The sequence below is a fragment of the Ammospiza nelsoni genome, chromosome 29 (assembly GCF_027579445.1).
Source record: "Ammospiza nelsoni isolate bAmmNel1 chromosome 29, bAmmNel1.pri, whole genome shotgun sequence".
Taxonomy (NCBI): Eukaryota; Metazoa; Chordata; class Aves; order Passeriformes; family Passerellidae; genus Ammospiza; species Ammospiza nelsoni.
Window position 1 is genome coordinate 4,409,532 of NC_080661.1, and position 24,073 is coordinate 4,433,604.

The following is a 24,073-nucleotide window of genomic DNA, read 5'->3' on the forward strand; positions in this document are numbered from 1 at the left end:
GGATGTCTGGAAGGATGGAAGGTTGTCCGTGGGAAATGGGTGGTGGAAGAGGTGAAAGCTTGGGTGGATCTGGAGATAAAGAGTGGGAGAGATGATTGTAGGATTGGTTATGGCATGGGGTTGGATGTTGGGTGAGATGATGGATGGATGGATGGATGGATGGATGGACGGACGATGGATGGACCTGGGTCTGAGCCCATGGTCAGCTTTTCCTTGAGTGCCGGAGGACCTGCCTGTATGGATTCAGGGTGGTGGGGTTAGATGGAGGTTTAGTTTCAAGAATTTCAGTCAAGGGAAGAAGGACGGATGATGGACGTATGATGAATAAATGGATGATGAGTAAATGATAAATGGAAGATCGATAACAGGCAGATGATGAACGCCTGAAGATAGATGGCAGGTGAATAATGGATGGATGAAGATGGATGGCAGATGAATAACGGATGGAGGAAGATGGATGATGCAGGATGTCCATTGTGGCAGTTGGAGGTTTGGTGGATCAGTTTCATAGTTGGGTTGTTGGATGATCCAATGGAGATAGAGGTAAAAAAGCAGTTGAAGAAAAAGTTGCATGGAGAATATTGTGGATGGATGGATGGATGGATGATGGATGGATGGATGGATGGATGGATGGATGGATGGATGGATGGATGGATGGATGAATAGATGGATGAATAGATGGATGCATGGATGATGGATGGATGGATGGATGGATGGATGGATGGATGGATGGATGGATGGATGGATGGATGGATGATGGAAGGATGATGGATGGATGATGCAATGGATGGACACATGGGTGAATGGACACACGGGATGGACATTTAGAGGGACACAAGGATTCCCATGCCTATTACCATCTTCTCTCCAAAGCAGCCACTGAAGAACCCTTGCCCTCAGAGGAGCCGCAACAGGAGAAACCCCAAACTGAGCCCCCAGCATCAGAGTCATTCCCAGCAGGAGCAGAGCTGGGTGACCTGAGGGTCTCGAGTGTCACGCCCAGCTCTGTGCAGCTGCACTGGAGCGTCCCCGAGGGCTCCTTTGACTCCTTCACGCTGCAGTACCGGGATGCCCAGGGCCAGCCCCAGGCCCTGCCCATCGATGGCGGGTCCCGCTCGGTGACAGTGCCAGGGCTGTCCCCGTCCCGCCGGTACCGCTTCCACCTCTACGGGCTGAGGGGCAGGAAGAAGATCGACCATGTGTCCACCGAGGCTGTGACAGGTGAGGGAGAAGGTCAGAGGGCCAGATGGATGACAATGTGAATGGATTCAGGGATGATGGCCATTCCATCTCTACCTGCCCTCTGTTACCCACAGAGCCCAGTACGAGCCAATCAATCATCAACCCTTCCACCAACCCATTGACCCGCACCTGCCATGATCCACCATCATTGTCATCATCCTCCTTATCTATCACCCATCATCGTCATCACCATCATTGTTATCATCTTCCATCATGGTCCTGATCCATCCACAATGGTTGACGAACTGAATGCTTGAATGGATTGTGGACATGATTGTGAGTGGATTTCTTCCCAGGCTGATGGAAGAAGGTCAAGAGATGGATGAGTGGTTGGATGGAATTGGGAATAGAGGTGGATGGTGCGTTCCTGGCGGGTGGTTGGATGTCTGGAAGGATGGAAGGTTGTCCGTGGGAAATGGGTGGTGGAAGAGGTGAAAGCTTGGGTGGATCTGGAGATAAAGAGTGGGAGAGATGATTGTAGGATTGGTTATGGCATGGGGTTGGATGTTGGGTGAGATGATGGATGGATGGATGGATGGATGGATGGATGGATGGATGGATGGATGGATGGACGGACGGACATATAGCTGGACAGGTATATCTGTGGCTGAGCCCATGGCCAGTTTTTTCCTTGAGTGAAGGAGGAGCTGCCTGTAGGGATGCACGGGTGGTGGGGGTGGATGGAAGTTTAGTTCCAAGGAGTTCTGTCAAAGGAAGAAGGACGGATGATGGATGGATGATGGATAAATGGATGATGGATAAATGATAAATGGATGATGGATAACAGGGAGATGATGAATGGATGAAGATGGATGAGAGATGAATAATGGATGGATGAAGATGGATGACAGATGAAAACTGCATGGATAATATATATGGCAAATGAATAACGGATGGATGAAGAGGGATGTTGCAGGATGTCCATTGGGGCAGTTGGTTTGGTGGATCAGTTTCATAGTTGGGTTGTTGGATGATCCAATGAAGATAGAGGTAAAAAAGCAGTTGAATAAAAAGTTGCATGGAGAATATTGTGGATGGATGGATGGATGGATGGATGGATGGATGGATGGATGGATGGATGGATGGAAGGGTGGAGGGCTGGATGGATGGATGGGTGATGGATGAATGGATGGATGGATGGATGGATGGATGGATGGGTGATGGATGGATGGATGGATGGATGGATGGATGGATGGATGGATGGGTGATGGATGGATGGATGGATGGATGGATGGATGGATGGATGGATGGATGGAAGGGTGGATGGATGGATGGACGGATGGATGGACGGATGGATGATGAACGATGACTCATTTTTTGGATGATGAATGCCCTTTTGGATGGACACATGGACACCCATCACCGTATCCTCTTCATTGCACCCGCAGCCAACATTGATGAGCCACCCATGCCTTCAGGGGATCTCCAACCCGAGGAACCCCAACCTAAAGATCCCCCAGCTGGGTCCCCATCAAGTGACACCGCCCCGGCCCAGGCAGTGCTGGGTGACCTGAGGGTCTCGAGTGTCACGCCCAGCTCTGTGCAGCTGCACTGGAGCGTCCCCGCGGGCTCCTTTGACTCCTTCCTGCTGCAGTACCGGGATGCCCAGGGCCAGCCCCAGGCCCTGCCCATCGATGGCGGGTCCCGCTCGGTGACAGTGCCAGGGCTGTCCCCGTCCCGCCGGTACCGCTTCCACCTCTACGGGCTGAGGGGTGGCACCAGGACTGGCCACGTCTCCACCGAGGCTGACACTGGTGAGGAGCTGCGGGGATTCCTCCAGAGCCCCTCAGGGATGGCGCTGGAGCTGGGACAGGGCTGGGAATGGGGCCCAGGGGGAACTGGGAGGAACTGGGAATGGGGCCGGAGAAATGAGGGGCACTGGGGAGCTCGGGGGGCACTGAGGGCCGGGGAATTTGGGGGAAAGCGGGAACTGGGAGGGGATTGGGAATTGTCGGAGTTGGGGATTGGGGGAATTTGGGAGGAAACTGGGGATTGGGAATTGGGGAATTTGGGGGAAAGTGGGAACTGGGAGGGGATTGGGAATTGTCAGGGTTGGGGATTGGGGAGTTTGGGAGGAAACTGGGGATTGGGAATTGTCGGAGTTGGGAATTGGGGAATTTGGGGGAAAGTGGGAACTGGGAGGGGATTGGGAATTGTCGGAGTTGGGGATTGGGGGAATTTGGGAGGAAACTGGGGATTGGGAATTGTCAGAGTTGGGAATTGGGGAATTTGGGGGAAAGTGGGAACTGGGAGGGGATTGGGAATTGTCGGAGTTGGGGATTGGGGGAATTTGGGAGGAAACTGGGAATTGGGAATTGTCGGAGTTGGGGATTGGGGAATTTGGGGGTAAATGGGAGCTGGGGGGGAATTTGGAATTCCCGAATTTGGGAGGGTATTGGGGCTTCCCGGATTTGGGAATTTGGGATGGAATTGGGAATTTGCAAATTTGGGAGTTTGGGAGGAAACTGGGAATTGGGAATTGTCGGAGTTGGGGATTGGGGAATTTGGGAGGAAACTGGGAATTGGGAATTGTCGGAGTTGGGGATTGGGGGAATTTGGGGGTAAATGGGAACTGGGGGGGAATTTGGAATTCCCGAATTTGGGCGGGTATTGGGGCTTCCCAGATTTGGGAATTTGGGATGGAATTGGGGATTTGCAAAGTTGGGAATTTGGGAATTTGGGAGGAAACTGGGGATTGGGAATTGTCGAAGTTGGGGATTGGGGAATTTGGGGGTAAATGGGAACTGGGAGGGAATTTGGAGTTCCCGAATTTGGGCGGGTATTGGGGCTTCCCAGATTTGGGAATTTGGGATGGAATTGGGGATTTGCAAAGTTGGGAATTTGGGAATTTGGGAGGAAACTGGGGATTGGGAATTGTCGAAGTTGGGGATTGGGGAATTTGGGGGTAAATGGGAACTGGGAGGGAATTTGGAGTTCCCGAATTTGGGAGGGTATTGGGGCTTCCCGGATTTGGGAATTTGGGATGGAACTGGGAATTTGCAAAGTTGGGAATTTGGGAATTTGGGGGAAACTGGGAACTGGGAGGGAATTGCGAAGTCCCAAAGTTGGGAATTTGGGAGGGAATTGGGAATTCCCAAATTTGCAAATTGGGGAATTTTGGAGGGAATTTGGGAATTCCCAAATTTGAGAATTAGGGAATTTGGGGGAAAGTTGGAACTGGAGGCAAGCGGGGATTGGAGGGGAATGGAGATGAAGGGGAGTGAAACACCTGGAGGGGCTCTGAGCAGCTGGGGATGAGGAACTGGGGGGACTGGTTTGAACTGGGGCAACTGGGAGGCCTGCGTGGAACGGTGTGGGACTGGGGAATGGGGAGAACTGGGGTGAACTGGGGGGAACTGGGGGAAACTGGGGTGAACTGGGGTGAACTGGGGGGAACTGGGGTGAACTGGGGTGAACTGGGGGGAACTGGGGTGAACTGGGGGGAACTGAGGGGAACTGGAGCTGGGGACTGGCAAAGAGTGGGGGAAACTGAGACTGGGGGGAACTGGGGGGAACTGGGGTGAACTGGGGTGAACTGGAGCTGGGACTGGCAAAGAGTGGGGGAAACTGGGACTGGGGGGAACTGGGGGGAACTGGGGGAAACTGGGGGGAACTGGGGTGAACTGGGGTGAACTGGGGGGAACTGGGGGGAACTGGGGTGAACAAGGGGAAACTGGAGCTGGGGACTGGCAAAGAGTGGGGGAAACTGGGACTGGGGGGAACTGGGGGGAACTGGGATGAACTGGGGCGAACTGGGGTAAACTGGGGGAAACTGGGGGGAACTGGGGAGAACTGGGGTGAACTGGGGTGAACTGGGAGGGGTCGTGAGGCACTGGGGGAACTGGTCTGGGAGGAACTGGGGCGAACTGGGGACTGGTGAGTACTGGGGGAAACTGGGAATGGGGAGATTGGGGGAACTGGGAATGGGGGTGGCTGGGGAATGAGGGGGCACTGGGAATGGGGAGAACAGTGGGGAACTGGGGTGAACTGGGGGGAACTGGAGCTGGGGACTGGTGAGTACTGGGGGAAACTGGGACTGGGGTGAACTGGGGTGAACTGGGGGGAACTGGGGTGAACTGGGTCTGGGGACTGGGAGTACTGGGGGAAACTGGGAATGGGGTGACTGGGGTGAACTGGGGGGAACTGGGGGGAACTGGGGGAAACTGGGGTGAACTGAGGTGAACTGGGGGAAACTGGGAATGGGGTGAACTGGGGTGAACTGGGGGGAACTGGGGGGAACTGGGGGAAACTGGGGGAAACTGGGGTGAACTGGAGCTGGGCACTGGCAAAGAGTGGGGGAAACTGGGACTGGGGTGAACTGGGGGGAACTGGGGCAAACTGGGGGAAACTGGGGGGAACTGGGGTGAACTGGGGTGAACTGGGGTGAACTGGGGGAAACTGGGGGGAACTGGGATGAACTGGGGTGAACTGGGGGAAACTGGGGGGAACTGGGGGAAACTGGGGGGAACTGGGGTGAACTGGGGTGAACTGGGGGAAACTGGGGGGAACTGGGGGGAACTGGGGGAAACTGGGGGGAACTGGAGGAACTGGGGTGAACTGGAGCTGGGGACTGGCAAAGAGTGGGAGAAACTGGGACTGGGAAGAACTGGGGTGAACTGGGGGAAACTGGGGGGAACTGGGGGAAACTGGGGGGAACTGGGATGAACTGGGGTGAACTGGAGCTGGGCACTGGCAAAGAGTGGGGGAAACTGGGACTGGGGTGAACTGGGGGAAACTGGGGCGAACTGGGGACTGGTGAGTACTGGGGGAAACTGGGAATGGGGAGATTGGGGGAACTGGGAATGGGGGTGGCTGGGGAATGAGGGGACACTGGGAATGGGGAGAACAGTGGGGAACTGGGGTGAACTGGGGGGAACTGGAGCTGGGGACTGGTGAGTACTGGGGGAAACTGGGACTGGGGTGAACTGGGGTGAACTGGGGGGAACTGGGGGGAACTGGGTGAACTGGGTCTGGGGACTGGGAGTACTGGGGGAAACTGGGAATGGGGTGACTGGGGTGAACTGGGGGAAACTGGGAGGAACTGGGGCGAACTGGGGACTGGTGAGTACTGGGGGAAAACTCGTCTGAGGGAGACTGGGGGAACTGGGAATGGGGGTGACTGGGGAATGTGGGGACACTGGGAATGGGGAGAACAGTGGGGAACTGGGGTGAACTGGGGGGAACTGGGTCTGGGGACTGGGAGTACTGGGGGAAACTGGGAATGGGGTGAACTGGGGGGAACTGGGGGGAACTGGGGTGAACTGGGGTGAACTGGGGTGAACTGGAGCTGGGCACTGGTAAAGAGTGGGGGAAACTGAGACTGGGGGGAACTGGGGTGAACTGGAGGAACTGGAGAGAACTGGGGGACAACTGGGGGGAACTGGGGGAAACTGGGGGGGGGGAACTGGGGTGAACTGGGGTGAACTGGGGTGAACTGGGGGGAACTGGGGGGAACTGGAGACTGGGGTGAACTGGGAGGGGGTTGTGGGGCACTGGGGAGAATTTCAGAGATACTGGGGTGAAGTGGAGTAAACTGGGGTGAACTGGGGTGAACTGGGGGAAACTGGGGGGAACTGGAGGAACTGGGGTGAACAGGAGCTGGGGACTGGCAAAGAGTGGGGGGAAACTGGGACTGGGGAGAACTGGGGTGAACTGGGGGGAACTGGGGGGAACTGGGGTGAACTGGGGAACTGGGGGGAACTGGGGACAACTGGGGTGAACTGGGGTGAACTGGAGCTGGGCACTGGCAAAGAGTGGGGGGAAACTGGGACTGGGGAGAACTGGGGTGAACTGGGGGGAAACTGGGGGGAACTGGGGGGAACTGGGTGAACTGGGGTGAACTGGGGTGAACTGGGGTGAACTGGGGGAAACTGGGGTGAACTGGGGGAAACTGGGGGGAACTGGGGTGAACAAGGGGAAACTGGAGCTGGGGGCTGGCAAAGAGTGGGGGAAACTGGGACTGGGGAGAACTGGGGGAAACTGGGGGGAACTGGGGTGAACTGGGGTGAACTGGGGGAAACTGGGGGGAACTGGGGGGGAACTGGGGTGAACTGGGGTGAACTGGGGGATACTGGGGTGAACTGGGGGGAACTGGGGTGAACTGGGGTGAACTGGAGCTGGGCACTGGCAAAGAGTGGGGGAAACTGGGACTGGGGTGAACTGGGGTGAACTGGGGTGAACTGGGGGAAACTGGGGTGAACTGGGATGAACTGGGGTGAACTGGGGGACAACTGGGGTGAACTGGGGACAACTGGGGGGAACTGGGGGGAACTGGGGGGAACTGGGGGGAACAGGAGACTGGGCTGAACTGGGAGGGGCCGTGAGGCACTGGGGGAACTGGTCTGGGAGGAACTGGGGGGAACTGGGGACTGGGAGCACTGGGGGAAACTGGTCTGAGGGAGATCGGGGGCAACGTGGCACTGGGAGCAACTGGGAGAACTGGGGTGAACTGGGGTGAACTGGAGCTGGGGACTGGTGAGCACCGGGGGAAACTGGGGACTGAGGAGAATTTGGGGTGAACTGGGGTGAGCTGGGGCTGGGCTGGAGCTGAGGACTGGATTGGTGGGGTATTTGGGGTGCCACCAGTGAATTTTGGGGGTGTCCGTGGGGGGATTTTGGGGTGTCAGTGGATTATGGGGCAGGTTTGGGGTGCCAACAGTGGGTTTTGGGGTATCGGTGGCAGATTTTGGGGTTTCGGTGGTTTAGTGGGTATTTTGGGGTGGCAACAGTGATTTTTGGGGTATCGGTGGCAGATTTTGGGGTGTCAGTGGTTTAGGGCGGTGTTTGGGGTGCCAGCAGTGATTTTTGGGGTATCGGTGGCAGATTTTGGGGTTTCAGTGGTTTAGGGCGGTATTTGGGGTGCCAGCAGTGATTTTTGGGGTATCCGTGGCAGATTTTTGGGGTGTCAGTGGTTTGGGGCGGTATTTTGGGTGCCAGCGGTGATTTTTGGGGTATCCCTGGGAGATTTTGGGGTTTCAGTGGTTTAGGGCGGTATTTGGGGTGCCAGCAGTGATTTTTGGGGTATCCCTGGCAGATTTTGGGGTTTCAGTGGTTTAGGGCGGTATTTGGGGTGCCAGCAGTGATTTTTTGGGGTGTCCGTGGCAGATTTTGGGGTTTCAGTGGTTTGGGGCGGTATTTGGGGTGCCAGCAGTGATTTTTGGGGTATCCCTGGGAGATTTTGGGGTTTCGGTATTTTAGGGCGGTGTTTGGGGTGCCAGCAGTGATTTTTGGGGTATCCGTGGCAGATTTTGGGGTTTCAGTGGTTTAGGGCGGTATTTGGGGTGCCAGCAGTGATTTTTGGGGTGTCCGTGGGAGATTTTGGGGTTTCGGTATTTTAGGGCGGTATTTGGGGTGCCAACAGTGATTTTTGGGGTGTCCGTGGGAGATTTTGGGGTTTCGGTATTTTAGGGCGGTATTTGGGGTGCCAACAGTGATTTTTGGGGTATCCGTGGCAGATTTTGGGGTTTCAGTGGTTTGGGGCGGTATTTGGGGTGCCAGCAGTGATTTTTTGGGGGTATCCGTGGCAGATTTTGGGGCTTCAGTGGTTTGGTGGGGTATTTGGGGTGCCAGCAGTGATTTTTGGGGTATCCCTGGGAGATTTTGGGGTTTCACTGATTTTTTGGGGTATTTGGGGGTGCCACCAGTGATTTTTGGGGTATCCCTGGGAGATTTTGGGGTTTCAGTGGTTTAGGGCGGTATTTGGGGTGCCACCAGTGATTTTTGGGGTATCCCTGGGAGATTTTTGGGGTGTCAGTGGTTTAGGGCGGTATTTGGGGTGCCAGCAGTGATTTTTGGGGTATCCGTGGCAGATTTTGAGGTTTCAGTGTTTTGGGGCGGTATTTGGGGTGCCAGCAGTGATTTTTGGGGTATCCCTGGGAGATTTTGGGGTTTCGGTATTTTTAGGGCGGTATTTGGGGTGCCAGCAGTGATTTTTGGGGTGTCCCTGGCAGATTTTGGGGTATCAGTGGTTTAGGGCGGTGTTTGGGGTGCCACCAGTGAATTTTGGGGTGTCCGTGGGGGATTTTGGGGTTTCAGTGGATTATGGGGCAGGTTTGGGGTGCCAGCAGTGATTTTTGGGGTATCCCTGGCAGATTTTGGGGTGTCAGTGGTTTGGGGCGGTATTTGGGGTGCCAGCAGTGATTTTTGGGGTATCCCTGGGAGATTTTGGGGTTTCAGTGTTTTGGGGCGGTGTTTGGGGGTGCCAACAGTGAATTTTGGGGTGTCCGTGGGGGATTTTGGGGTTTCAGTGGATTATGGGGCAGGTTTGGGGTGCCAGCAGTGATTTTTGGGGTATCCGTGGCAGATTTTGGGGTTTCAGTGGTATCAGTGATTTTTGGGGTATCCGTGGCAGATTTTGGGGTTTCAGTGGTTTGGTGGGGTATTTGGGGTGCCAGCAGTGATTTTTGGGGTGTCCGTGGGGGATTTTGGGGTTTCAGTGGTTTGGTGGGGTATTTGGGGTGCCAGCAGTGATTTTTGGGGTATCCCTGGCAGATTTTGGGGTGTCAGTGGTTTGGGGCGGTGTTTGGGGTGCCAGCAGTGATTTTTGGGGTGTCCGTGGGGGATTTTGGGGTCCCTGAGGTGCCACCGCTGTGTCCCTGCCCAGGCACCCCCGGGACCCTCAGGGTGGACTCGGTGTGGCCCCGCAGTGCCCGAGTGCGCTGGGACCCCAAACCCGGCCCCATCGATGGCTACGAGCTGGAGTACGGCCCCACAGGGGGACCCCAAAAGGTAACGGAACCAAAAAGGATCCCAAAAACCCCAGAACGGCCCCAAAAAGGATCCTAAAAGCCACAAAATGGCCCCAAAAACCCCAAACAGCACAAAACGGCCCCAAAAAGGATCCCAAAAACCCCAAAACGGCCCCAAAAAGGATCCCAAAAACCCCAAACAGCCCAGAACGGCCCCAAAAAGGATCCCAAACCCCCCAAAACTCCAAACACCCCATAAAGGATCCTGAAAACCCCAAAACCCCCTGAACGGCCCCAAAAAGGATCCTAAAAACCCCAAAAACCCCGGAATGGCCGCCCGAAAAAATCCCAAAAACCCCAAACAGCCCAAAACGGCCCCAAAAAAGATCCTAAAAATCCCAAACAGCCCAGAACGGCCCCAAAAATCCCCAAACACTCAGAACAGCCCCAAAAAAGATCCCCAAAACGCCAAACACCCAGAATGGCCCCAAAAATCCCCCAAAACCCCAAACAGCCCAGAACGGCCCCAAAACGATCTTAAAAACCCCAAACACCCCAAAATGGCCCCAAAAACCCCAAACAGCCCAGAACGGCCCCAAAAAGGATCCCAAAACCACCAAACAATTCAGAATGCCCCCCCAAATAATCCTAAAAACTCAAAAACCACCCCAAAAAGATCCCAAGAACCCCAAACAGCCCAGAGCGGCCCCAAAGGACTCCAAAAACCCGAAAACGCCCAGAATGGCCCCAAAAACCCCAAAACACCCAGAATGGCCCCAAAAAGGATCCCAAAACCCCAAACAGCCCAGAACGGCCCCAAAAAGGATCCCAAAAACTCCAGAACGGCCCCAAAAAGGATCCCAAAAACCCCAAACAGCCCAGAACGGCCCCAAAAAATATCCCAAAAACCCCAGAACGGCCCCATCAAGGATCCCAAACCCCCCAAAACTCCAAACACCCCATAAAGGATCCTGACAACCCCAAAACCCCCTGAACGCCCCCAAAAAGGATCCTAAAAAACCCAAAAACCCCAGAATGGCCGCCCGAAAAAATCCCAAAAACCCCAAACAGCCCAAAACGGCCCCAAAAACCCCAAACAGCCCAAAACGGCCCCAAAAACCCCAAACACTCCAAAACGGCCCCAAAAACCCCAAACAGCCCAGAACGGCCCCAAAAATCCCCAAACAGCCCTGAACGGCCCCAAAAAGGATCCCAAAACCACCAAACAATTCAGAATGCCCCCCCCAAATAATCCTAAAAACCCCAAAAACCACCCCAAAAAGATCCCAAGAACCCCAAACACCCCAGAGCAGCCCCAAAGGACTCCAAAAACCCGAAAACGCCCAGAATGGCCCCAAAAACCCCAAACACCCAGAATGGCCCCAAAAAGGATCCCAAAAACCCCAAACAGCCCAGAACGGCCCCAAAAAGGATCCCAAAAACTCCAGAACGGCCCCAAAAAGGATCCCAAAAACCCCAAACAGCCCAGAACGGCCCCAAAAAATATCCCAAAAACTCCAGAACGGCCCCATCAAGGATCCCAAACCCCCCAAAACTCCAAACACCCCATAAAGGATCCTGAAAACCCCAAAACCCCCTGAACGCCCCCAAAAAGGATCCTAAAAAACCCAAAAACCCCGGAATGGCCGCCCGAAAAAATCCCAAAAACCCCAAACAGCCCAAAACGGCCCCAAAAACCCCAAACAGCCCAAAACGGCCCCAAAAACCCCAAACAGCCCAAAACGGCCCCAAAAACCACAAACACCCCAAAACAGCCCCAAAAACCCCAAACAGCCCAAAACGGCCCCAAAAACCCCAAACAGCCCAGAACGGCCCCAAAAAGGATCCCAAAAACCCCAAACAGCCCAGAACGGCCCCAAAAAGGATCCCAAAAACCCCAAACAGCCCAGAACGGCCCCAAAAAGGATCCCAAAAACCCCAAAGTGTCTCAAAAAGCCCCAAAACACCAAAATGGCCCCAAAAAGGATCCCAAAAACCCCAAACAGCCCAGAACGGCCCCAAAACGATTTTAAAAACCCCAAACACCCCAAAACAGCCCCAAACACCCCAAAACAGCCCAGAACGGCCCCAAAAAGGATCCCAAACACCCCAATAACCCCTCAGGGTGTCCCCCGGCCTTCCTCGGGGAATGGCGCCCCAAAACGGCCCTGGGGGACCCCAAAACCCCCCGGGACACCCCAATAATCCCCCAAGGGACCCCAAAAGCTTCTGGGACACCCCAAAACCCCCCTGGTGACCCCAAAACCCCCTTAGTGACCCCATAACCCCTGGGACACCCCATAACCTTTAGGGACACCCCAATACACCCACCGGGACACCCCAATACCCTCCGGGACACCCCAAAACCTTTTGGGACACCCCAAAACCCTGCGGGACACCCCAAAACCTTTTGGGACACCCTAAAACCCCCCTGGTGACCCCAAAACCCCCTTAGTGACCCCAAAACCCCTGGGACACCCCATAACATTTAGGGACACCCCAAAAAACCCACCGGGACACCCCAATACCCTCCGGGACACCCCAAAACCTTTTGGGACACCCCAAAACCCCTCTGGGACACCCCATAACATTTAGGGACACCCCAAAACCCCCCGGGACACCCCAAAACCTTTTGGGACACCCTAAAACCCCCCGGACACCCCAATAATCCCCCAAGGGACCCCAAAACCTTTTGGGACACCCTAAAACCCCCCTGGTGACCCCAAAACCCCCTTAGTGACCCCAAAACCCCTGGGACACCCCGAAACCTTTTGGGACACCCCAATAACCCCCCCGGACACCCCAAAACCCACCGGGACACCCCAAAACCCACCGGGACACCCCAATAATCCCCCAAGTTACCCCAAAAGCTTCTGGGACACCCCAAAACCCCTGGGACACCCCAAAACCCCCCGGGACACCCCAAAACCCACCGGGACACCCCAAAACCTTTAGGGACACCCCAATAACCCCTGGCGACCCCAAACACCATCTGGGGCACCCCAATAATCCCAACAGCACCCTCTGATGGTAACGGCACCCCAAAACACCTCCAGGGGACCCCAATAATCCCTTTGGGCACCCCGATAACAGCCTGGGTACCCCAAAACCCCCTGGCGACCCCATAACCTTTAGGGACACCCCAATACCCCCTGAGGGACCCCAAAACCCCCCCGGACACCCCAATATCCTTTAGGGTCACCCCAATAATCCCCTTGGTGACCCATATACCCATAACCTTTAGGAACACCCCAATAACCCCGGAATATCCCAAAACCCACCGGGACACCCCAATAGTCCCCCAGGAAACCCCAATAACCCCCGGGACACCCCAATAACCTTTAGGGACACCCCAATAACCCCGGGACCCCCCAATAACCCCCGGGACACCCCAATAATCACCCAGGACACCCCAGTAACCCCCGGGACACCCCATAACCTTTAGGGACACCCCAATAATCCCCTTGGTGACCCCATAACCCCCGGGACACCCCAATAATCCCCCAGGACACCCCAATAACCCCCGGGACACCCCAATACCCCCTTGGTGACCCCATAACCTTTAGGGACACCCCAATAACCCCCGGAACACCCCAATAACCCACGGGACACCCCAATAATCCCCCAGGACACCCCATAACCTTTAGGGACACCCCAATAATCCCCCGGGACCCCCCAATAACCCCTGGGACACCACAATACCCCCTTGGTGACCCCATAACCTTTAGGGACACCTCAATAACCCCCGGAATACCCCAAAGCCCACCGGGACACCCCAATACCCCCTTGGTGACCCCATAACCTTTGGGGACACCCCAATAACCCCTGAGGGACCACAAAACCCCCCCGGGACACCCCATAACCTTTAGTGTCGCCCCAATAACCCCCGGAACACCCCAATAATCCCCCAGGACACCCCATAACCTTTAGGGACACCCCAATAATCCCCTGGGACACCCCAATAACCCATGGAACACCCCAATAACCCCTTGGTGACCCCATAACCTCCGGGACCCCCCAATAATCCCCCGGAACACCCCAATAAACCCCGGGACACCCCAATAACCCACGGAACACCCCAATACCCCCTGGGAACCCCAATAATCCCCTGGGAACCCCAATAACCCACGGAACACCCCAATAACCCACGGGACACCCCAATAACTCCTTGGTGACCCCATAACCTTTAGGGACACCCCAATAATCCCCCGGGACCCCCAATAACCCCCTTGGTGACCCCATAACCTTTAGGGACCCCCCAATAACCCCCGGGACACCCCAATAACCCCCTTGGTGACCCCAATATCCCCCGGGACCCCCCAATACTCCCCGGGATACCCCAATAACCCCCGGGCCCCCCCAATAACTCCTTGGTGACCCCATAACCTTTGGGGACACCCCAATAACCCCCGGGAGCCCCCAATATCCCCCGGGACACCCCAATAATCCCCCGGGACACCCCTATAACCCCTGGGACACCCCAATACCCCCTTGGTGACCCCATAACCTTTAGGGACACCCCAATATCCCCCGGGACACCCCAATACTCCCCGGGACACCCCAATACCCTCTTGGTGACCCCATAACCTTTAGGGACACCCCAATAACCCCGGGATCCCCCAATACTCCCCTGGGAACCCCAATAATCCCCGGGACACCCCAATAATCCCCCGGGACACCCCAATAACCCCCGGGACACCCCAATAACTCCTTGGTGACCCCATAACCTTTAGGGACACCCGAATACTCCCCGGGACACCCCAATATCCCCCGGGACACCCCAATAATCCCCCGGGACACCCCTATAACCCCTGGGACACCCAATACCCCCTTGGTGACCCCATAACCTTTAAGGACACCCCAATATCCCCCGGGACCCCCCAATAACCCCCGGGACCCCCCAATATCCCCCGGGACCCCCCAATACCCCCCTGGGAACCCCAATAATCCCCGGGACACCCCAATAATCCCCTTGGTGACCCCCCCCGTGCCCCCCCAATTTCCCGGTGCCCCCCAATTTCCCGGTGCCCCCCAATTTCCCGGTGCCCCCCAATTTCCCGGTGCCCCCCAGGTGCTGCGGGTCCCGGCCGGGGCGGGGCTGCGGACGCTGCGGGGCCTGGAGCCCGCGGGCCGGTACCGGGTGCGCCTGCGGGAACGGGGGCGGCACCCCCCGAGCGAGCCCCCCCTGGAGGCCGCCTTCGAGACCCGTGAGCGCGGGGGCACCCCCAAAACGGGCCCGGGGGGCCGGGGGTGCTGGGGGAGCTGGGAGCCTTAGAGGGAGGGAGGGGATTTTGGGGGGTTTTGGGGAGATTTTGGGGGGGTTTTGAGAGGATTTTTGGGGGTTTTGGGGGGGTTTGGGGGGGTTTGGGGGGATTTTGGGGGATTTTGGGGGATTTGGGGAGGGTTTTGAGGGGATTTAGGGGGGGTTTTGGGGGAGATTTTGGGGGTTTTGAGGGGATTTTGGGGGGGTTTGGGGGGGGTTTGGGGGATTTGGGGAGGGTTTTGAGGGGATTTTGGGGGGTTTTGGGGGGGTTTGGGGGGTTTTGGGGAGGGTTTTGAGGGGGTTTTTGGGGGGTTTTGGGGGAGTTTGGGGGGTTTTGAGGGGATTTTGGGGGTTTTTGGGGGGGGTTGGGGGGGATTTTGGGGGGTGTGAGGGGATTTTGGGGGGTTTGGGGGGGGTTTGGGGGGATTTTGGGGGGTTTGGGGGGAGATTTTGGGGGTTTTGAGGGTTTTCGGGGGTTTCGGGGGGATTTGGGGGGTTTGGGGTATTTGGGGAGGGTTTTGAGGGGATTTTGGGGGGTTTTGGAGGGGTTTTGGGGTATTTGGGGAGGGTTTTGAGGGGGTTTTTGGGGGGTTTTGGGGGGGTTTGGGGGGATTTTGGGGGGTTTGGGGGATTTGTGGAAGAGTTTTGAGGGGATTTTGGGGGGTTTTGGGGGAGATTTTGGGGGGGTTTGGGGCATTTGGGGAAGATTTTGGGGGATTTTGGGGGGGCTTTGGGGGATTTTGGGGGGTTTGGGGGGGTTTGGGGGGATTTTGGGGGATTTTGGGGATTTGGGGAGGGTTTTGAGGGGATTTTTGGGGGGTTTTGGGGGGGTTTGGGGGGTTTTGGGGGGATTTTGGGGGGTTTGGGGGGGTTTGGGGGATTTGGGGAGGGTTTTGAGGGGATTTTGGGGGGTTTTGGGGGGGTTTGGGGGGTTTTGGGGAGGGTTTTGAGGGGGTTTTTGGGGGGTTTTGGGGGAGTTTGGGGGGATTTTGGGGGGTTTTGGGGGATTTGGGGAGGGTTTTGAGGGGATTTTGGGGGGTTTTGGGGGGGTTTGGGGGGGATTTTGGGGGGTTTGGGGGGGTTTGGGGGGATTTGGGGGGGGTTTGGGGGGAGATTTTGGGGGTTTTGAGGGTTTTGGGGGGTTTCGGGGGGATTTGGGGGGTTTGGGGTATTTGGGGAGGGTTTTGAGGGGATTTTGGGGGGTTTTGGGGGGGTTTGGGGGGGATTTTGGGGGGTTTTGGGGGATTTGGGGAGGGTTTTGAGGGGATTTTGGGGGGTTTGGGGGGGGTTTTGGGGGGGGATTTTGGGGGGTTTGAGGGGATTTTGGGGGGTTTTGGAGGGGGTTTGGGGTATTTGGGGAGGGTTTTGAGGGGATTTTGGGGGGTTTGGGGGGGTTTGGGGGGGGTTTGGGGGATTTGGGGAGGGTTTTGAGGGGAGTTTTGGGGGGGTTTGGGGGATTTGGGGGGGTTTTGAGAGGATTTTGGGGGATTTTGGGGGGTTTTGGGGGGATTTTGGGGGGTTTTGGGGGAGATTTTGGGGGTTTTGAGGGGATTTTGGGGGGTTTGGGGGGGTTTGGGGGGATTTTGGGGGATTTGAGGGTTTTGGGGGGTTTCGGGGGGATTTGGGGGGTTTGGGGTATTTGGGGAGGGTTTTGAGGGGGGTTTTGGGGGGGTTTGGGGGGATTTTGGGGGATTTTGGGGGATTTGGGGAGGGTTTTGAGGGGATTTTGGGGGGGTTTGGGGGATTTGGGGGATTTCGGGGAGATTTTGGGGGGAGTTTGGGGAATTTGGGGGTGTTTTGAGGGGATTTTGGGGGCTTTTGGGGGATTTGGGGAATTTTGGGGGGATTTTGGGGGGGTTTGGGGGATTTGGGGGGGTTTTGAGGGGATTTTGGGGGGTTTTGGGGGATTTGGGGGATTTTGGGGAGATTTTGGGGGGGGTTTGGGGGATTTTGGGGGGGTTTTGAGGGGATTTTGGGGAGATTTTTGGGGTGGTCGGGGTTGTCGGTGGAGGATCTGTGACCCTTTAAGGGAGGGATGGAATTTTGTGGGGTTTTGGGGGATTTTGGGGTTTTTTGGGGGATTTTGTGGGGTCGGGGTTGTTGGTATGGGAAGTTGTGACCCTCTAAGGGAGGGATGGGATTTTGGGGGGATTTTGGGAAATTTTGGGGAATTTTGGGAGATTTTGGGGAAATTTGGGGGATTTTGAGAGATTTGGGGGAATTTTGTGGGATTTTGGGGGAGATTTTGGGGGTTTTGAGGGTTTTGGGGGGATTTTGGGGGGCTTTGGGGGATTTGGGGGGATTTTGGGTGGTTTTGGGGAGATTTTGGGGAGATTTTTGGGGTGGTCGGGGTTGTCGGTGGGGGATCTGTGACCCTTTAAGGGATTGATGGAATTTTGGGGAATTTTGGGCGGATTTTGGGGAATTTTGGGGAGATTTTGGGAGATTTTCTGGGGTCAGGGTTGTTGGAATGGGATCTGTGACCCCTTGGAGTGAGGGATGGGATTTGGGGGGGATTTTGGGGAATTTTGGGGAATTTTGGGGGATTTTTGGGAGATTTGGGGGAATTTTGGGGGATTTTGGGGGAGATTTTGGGGGTTTTGAGGGTTTTGGGGGGATTTTGAGGGGATTTTGGGGGGTTTTGGGGGATTTTGGGGGATTTTGGGAGATTTGGGGGATTTTGGGGGGATTTGGGGGATTTTGGGGGTTTTGAGGGTTTTGGGGGGGATTTTGAGGAGATTTTGGGGGGATTTGGGGGGATTTTGGAGGATTTTGGTGGATTTGGGGGGGATTTTGAGGAGATTTTGGGGGGATTTGGGGGGATTTTGGAGGATTTTGGTGGATTTGGGGGGGATTTTGGGGAATTTTGGGGGGATTTTGGGGGATTTTGGAGGATTTTGGTGGATTTGGGAGGGATTTTGGGGAATTTTGGGGGGATTTGGGGGGATTTTGGAGGATTTTGGTGGATTTGGGGTTTGGGGGTGCACAGCGAGACATTTGGGGTTTTTTTGGTGTTTTGGGGTCCTTTGGGGGTTATTGTGCGGGGTACACAACCAGACATGGGACATGGAAAAATTAGGGAAAATTTGAGAAAAATTTTGGTAAAATTTGGGAAAAATTTGGGAAAAAAATGGGGAAAATTTGGGAAAAACTTTGGGAAAAAAAAATTTGGGAAAAAAACGTGGAAAGTTTGGGAGAAAGTTGGGAAAAATTGGGGAAAAACTCAGGGAAAAGACCGGAAAATTTGGGGAAAATTAGGGAAAAACATGGAAAACTTTGGGAGAAATTTGGAAATTTTTGGGAAAAAATTGCGAAAAATTTGGGAAAAAACTCAGAAAAATTGGGGGGAAATTTGGCAAAAACATGGAAAAATTTGCGGAAAATTTGGACAAAAGCACAGAAAAATTTGGAAAAAATTGGGGAAAATTTGGGAAAAATTTGGAAAAACACAGAAAAATTGCAGAAAAATTTGGGAGAAAATTGGGGAAAAGTTGGGAAAAATTTGGGAGAGAACTTGGAAAAACAGAAAAAATTGAGAAAATATGGAAAAATATGGAAAAATTTGGGGAAAAATCTCTGAAAAAATTGGGAAAAATTTGGAATAATAAATGGAGAAATTTGGGAAAAATTTGGAGAAAACATTGAAAAATTTGGGAAAAAAAAAAACCCACAGAAAAATTTGGGAAAATTTGGAAAAAAAAAAGAAATGAACAATGTGAGAAAATTTGGGAAAAATAATTAGGGAAAAATTTTTTGAAAAAGCACAGAAAAATTGGGGAAACACTGGGGGGAAAAACACAAAAATTGGGGAGAAATTTGGGTAAAAACACGGGAAAATTGGGAGAAAATTGGGGAAAATTTGGAATAATAAACGTAAACATTTGGGATAAATTCGGGATAAATTCGGGATAAATTTGGGATAAATTCGGGATAAATTGGGGATAAATTCGGGATAAATTGGGGATAAATTCGGGATAAATTTGGGATAAATTCGGGATAAATTTGGGATAAATTCGGGATAAATTTGGGATAAATTGGGGATGAATTCGGGATAAATTTGGGGATAAATTCGGGATAAATTTGGGATAAATTGGGGATAAATTGGGGATAAATTGGGGATAAATTTGGGATAAATTTGGGATAAATTCGGGATAAATTGGGGATAAATTTGGGATAAATTGGGGATAAATTTGGGATAAATTTGGGATAAATTTGGGATAAATTCGGGATAAATTTGGGATAAATTCGGGATAAATTTGGGATAAATTGGGGATAAATTGGGGATAAATTTGGGATAAATTTGGGATAAATTTGGGATAAATTCGGGATAAATTCGGGATAAATTGGGGATAAATTCGGGATAAATTCGGGATAAATTCGGGATAAATTCGGGATAAATTGGGGATAAATTGGGGATAAATTTGGGATAAATTGGGGATAAATTCGGGATAAATTCGGGATAAATTGGGGATAAATTCGGGATAAATTCGGGATAAATTGGGGATAAATTGGGGATAAATTTGGGATAAATTGGGGATAAATTCGGGATAAATTTGGGATAAATTCGGGATACATTTGGGATAAATTGGGGATAAATTGGGGATAAATTCGGGATAAATTGGGGATAAATTCGGGATAAATTCGGGATAAATTCGGGATAAATTTGGGATAAATTGGGGATAAATTTGGGATGAATTGGGTATGAATTGGGGATAAATTCGGGATAAATTCGGGATAAATTCGGGATAAATTCGGGATAAATTCGGGATAAATTCGGGATAAATTGGGGATGAATTTGGGATAAATTCGGGATAAATTTGGGATAAATTCGGGATAAATTTGGGATAAATTTGGGATAAATTGGGGATAAATTTGGGATAAATTGGGGATAAATTTGGGATAAATTCGGGATAAATTGGGGATAAATTGGGGATAAATTCGGGATAAATTTGGGATAAATTCGGGATAAATTTGGGATAAATTCGGGATAAATTTGGGATAAATTTGGGATAAATTCGGGATAAATTTGGGATAAATTGGGGATAAATTGGGGATAAATTGGGGATAAATTTGGGGATAAATTGGGGATAAATTCGGGATAAATTTGGGATAAATTCCGGATAAATTGGGGATAAATTCGGGATAAATTTGGGATAAATTTGGGATAAATTCGGGATAAATTGGGGATAAATTGGGGATAAATTCGGGATAAATTTGGGATAAATTGGGGATAAATTTGGGATAAATTGGGGATAAATTTGGGATAAATGCGGGATAAATTCGGGATAAATTTGGGATAAATTTGGGATAAATTGGGGATAAATTCGGGATAAATTCGGGATAAATTGGGGATAAATTGGGGATAAATTTGGGATAAATTGGGGATAAATTCGGGATAAATTCGGGATAAATTTGGGATAAATTCGGGATAAATTCGGGATAAATTGGGGATAAATTGGGGATAAATTCGGGATAAATTGGGGATAAATTCGGGATAAATTTGGGATAAATTCGGGATACATTTGGGATAAATTGGGGATAAATTGGGGATAAATTCGGGATAAATTGGGGATAAATTCGGGATAAATTCGGGATAAATTCGGGATAAATTTGGGATAAATTGGGGATAAATTTGGGATAAATTGGGGATGAATTGGGGATAAATTCGGGATAAATTGGGGATAAATTCGGGATAAATTCGGGATAAATTTGGGGATAAATTTGGGATAAATTGGGGATAAATTCGGGATAAATTCGGGATAAATTGGGGATAAATTGGGGATAAATTTGGGATACATTTGGGATAAATTGGGGATAAATTGGGGATAAATTGGGGATAAATTGGGGATAAATTCGGGATAAATTCGGGATAAATTTGGGATAAATTGGGGATGAATTCGGGATAAATTTGGGATAAATTCGGGATAAATTTGGGATAAATTGGGGATAAATTCGGGATAAATTCGGGATAAATTTGGGATAAATTCGGGATAAATTCGGGATAAATTGGGGATAAATTTGGGATAAATTTGGGATAAATTCGGGATAAATTGGGGATAAATTCGGGATAAATTTGGGATAAATTCGGGATAAATTTGGGATAAATTGGGGATAAATTTGGGATAAATTGGGGATAAATTGGGGATAAATTTGGGATAAATTCGGGTTAATTTGGGATAAATTCGGGGCCAATCTCCCTGCCCCGCGTGCCCAGCCCCGCTGCCGTTCCCGCACCCCCGGGACTGCGCCCAGGAGCAGCTGAACGGCCCCGGCCCCTCGCGCGTCGCCCTCGTCTTCCCCAGCGGGGACCCGGCCCGGCCCCTGCGCGTCTACTGCGACATGGACACCGACGGCGGAGGCTGGACCGTGAGATAAACTGGGATAAACTGGGGAAACTGGGATGGACTGGGATGGACTGGGATAAACTGGGATGGACTGGGATAAACTGGGATGGACTGGGATGGACTGGGGAAACTGGGATAAACTGGGATGGACTGGGATAAACTGGGACAGACTGGGACAGACTGGGACAGACTGTGACATGGACACCGACGGCGGCGGATGGACGGTGAGACTGGGGAGACTGGGGAAACTGGGGAAACTGGGATAAACTGGGATAAACTGGGACAGACTGGGACATGGACACCGACGGCAGCGGATGGACCGTGAGATGGACTGGGATAAACTGGGATAAACTGGGATGGACTGGGATAAACTGGGACAGACTGCGACATGGACACCGACGGCGGCGGCTGGACCATGAGATGGGAAACTGGGATAAACTGGGGAAACTGGGATGGACTGGGGAAACTGGCATGGACTGGGGAAACTGGGGCAGACTGGGACAGACTGGGACAGACTGGGACAGACTGCGACATGGACACCGATGGCGGCGGCTGGACCGTGAGATGGACTGGGATAAACTGGGGAAACTGGGATGGACTGGGGAAACTGGGATAAACTGGGACAGACTGGGATGGACTGGGGAAACTGGGATAAACTGGGATAAACTGGGACATGGACACCGACGGCGGCGGGTGGACGGTGAGATGGACTGGGGAAACTGGGGAAACTGGGATAAACTGGGATAAACTGGGATAAACTGGGACAGACTGGGACATGGACACCGACGGCGGAGGCTGGACCGTGAGATAAACTGGGATAAACTGGGGAAACTGGGATGGACTGGGATGGACTGGGATAAACTGGGATAAACTGGGATGGACTGGGGGGGACTGTGACAGACTGGGATAAACTGGGATGGACTGGGACAAACTGGGAGGGACTGGGGGCACTGGGAGGGACCGGGACAGACTGGGGCTGCTGTGGCTGGGACTGGGGGCACTGGGACGGACTGGGATGGACTGGGACAGACTGGAGGGACCGGGGGGGATTTTGGGCTCAGGGGTTTTTGGGGTGCCCCTCAGGGGTTTTTGGGGCTCAGGGGTTTTTGGGGCTCAGGGGTTTTTGGGGTGCCCCTCAGGGGTTTTTGGGGTTTTTGGGGCTCAGGGGTTTTTGGGGTGCCCCTCAGGGGTTTTTGGGGCTCAGGGGTTTTGGGGCTCAGGGGATTTTGGGGTTTTTGGGGCTCAGGGTTTTTGGGGCTCAGGGGTTTTTGGGGCTCAGGGGTTTTTGGGGTGCCCCTCAGGGGATTTTGGGGGTTTTTGGGGCTCAGGGGTTTTTGGGGCTCAGGGGTTTTGGGGTGCCCCTCAGGGGATTTTGGGGTTTTTGGGGCTCAGGGGTTTTTGGGGTGCCCCTCAGGGTTTTTTTGGGGGTTTTTGGGGCTCAGGGGTTTTGGGGCTCAGGGTTTTTGGGGCTCAGGGGGTTTTGGGGTGCCCCTCAGGGGATTTTGGGGGTTTTTGGGGCTCAGGGGTTTTGGGGCTCAGGGGATTTGGGGTTTTTGGGGCTCAGGGGTTTTGGGGCTCAGGGGTTTTGGGGCTCAGGGGTTTTTGGGGTGCCCCTCAGGGGATTTTGGGGTTTTTGGGGCTCAGGGGTTTTGGGGCTCAGGGGATTTGGGGTTTTTGGGGCTCAGGGGGTTTTTGGGGTGCCCCTCAGGGGATTTTGGGGGTTTTTGGGGCTCAGGGGTTTTGGGGCTCAGGGTTTTTGGGGCTCAGGGGTTTTGGGGCTCAGGGGATTTTGGGGCTCAGGGGTTTTTGGGGCTCAGGGTTTTTGGGGCTCAGGGGATTTTGGGGCTCAGGGGATTTGGGGTTTTTGGGGCTCAGGGGTTTTTGGGGTGCCCTCACTCCCTCCAGGTGTTCCAGCGGCGCCAGGACGGCAGCACCGACTTCTGGCGGGACTGGGACTCGTACGCGAACGGGTTCGGGAACGTCAGCGGCGAGTTCTGGCTCGGTGAGGGACGGAAAACACGGGAAAATCGGGGGCAAATTGGGGAAAAACCACGGAAAAAAATTGGGGAAATTTGGAAACGTTGGGGAAAAAACACGGAAAAAAAATTGGGGAAATTCGGAAATATTGGGGAAAAAAAAACGGAAAAAAAATTGGGGAAATTCGGAAATATTGGGGAAAAAACACGGAAAAAAATTGGGGAAATTCAGAAACGTTGGGGAAAAACACGGAAAAATTGGGGAAATTCGGAAATATTGGGGAAAAAACACGGAAAAAAAATTGGGGAAATTCGGAAATATTGGGGGAAAACCACGGAAAAAAATTGGGGAAAAACCACGGAAAAAAAATTGGGGAAATTCAGAAACATTGGGGAAAAAAACACGGAAAAATTGGGGAAAAAAAAACCACGGAAAAATTTGGGGGAAAAAACACAAGGAAAATTTGGGGAGAATTGCACAAAAATTTGGGAGAAATTTTGGGAAAAAAATTAAAAAAAAACACGGAAGAATTTGGGAAAAATGTGGGAAAAATTTATGGA

General features: G+C 52.9%; 1 protein-coding gene across 1 annotated transcript in view; it reads left to right on the forward strand.

Moving 5' to 3' along the window:
* Window positions 1-24,073, forward strand: part of LOC132085226 (tenascin-X-like) — a 76,884-nt gene that overhangs the window by 43,052 nt on the left and 9,759 nt on the right. The window contains exons 29-34 of the mRNA XM_059490591.1: window positions 940-1,221; window positions 2,703-2,996; window positions 9,845-9,969; window positions 15,001-15,166; window positions 21,374-21,558; window positions 23,442-23,538. Of these exons, the coding sequence (XP_059346574.1) occupies window positions 940-1,221; window positions 2,703-2,996; window positions 9,845-9,969; window positions 15,001-15,166; window positions 21,374-21,558; window positions 23,442-23,538 (1,149 nt within the window). The remainder of the gene's footprint in view (window positions 1-939; window positions 1,222-2,702; window positions 2,997-9,844; window positions 9,970-15,000; window positions 15,167-21,373; window positions 21,559-23,441; window positions 23,539-24,073) is intronic.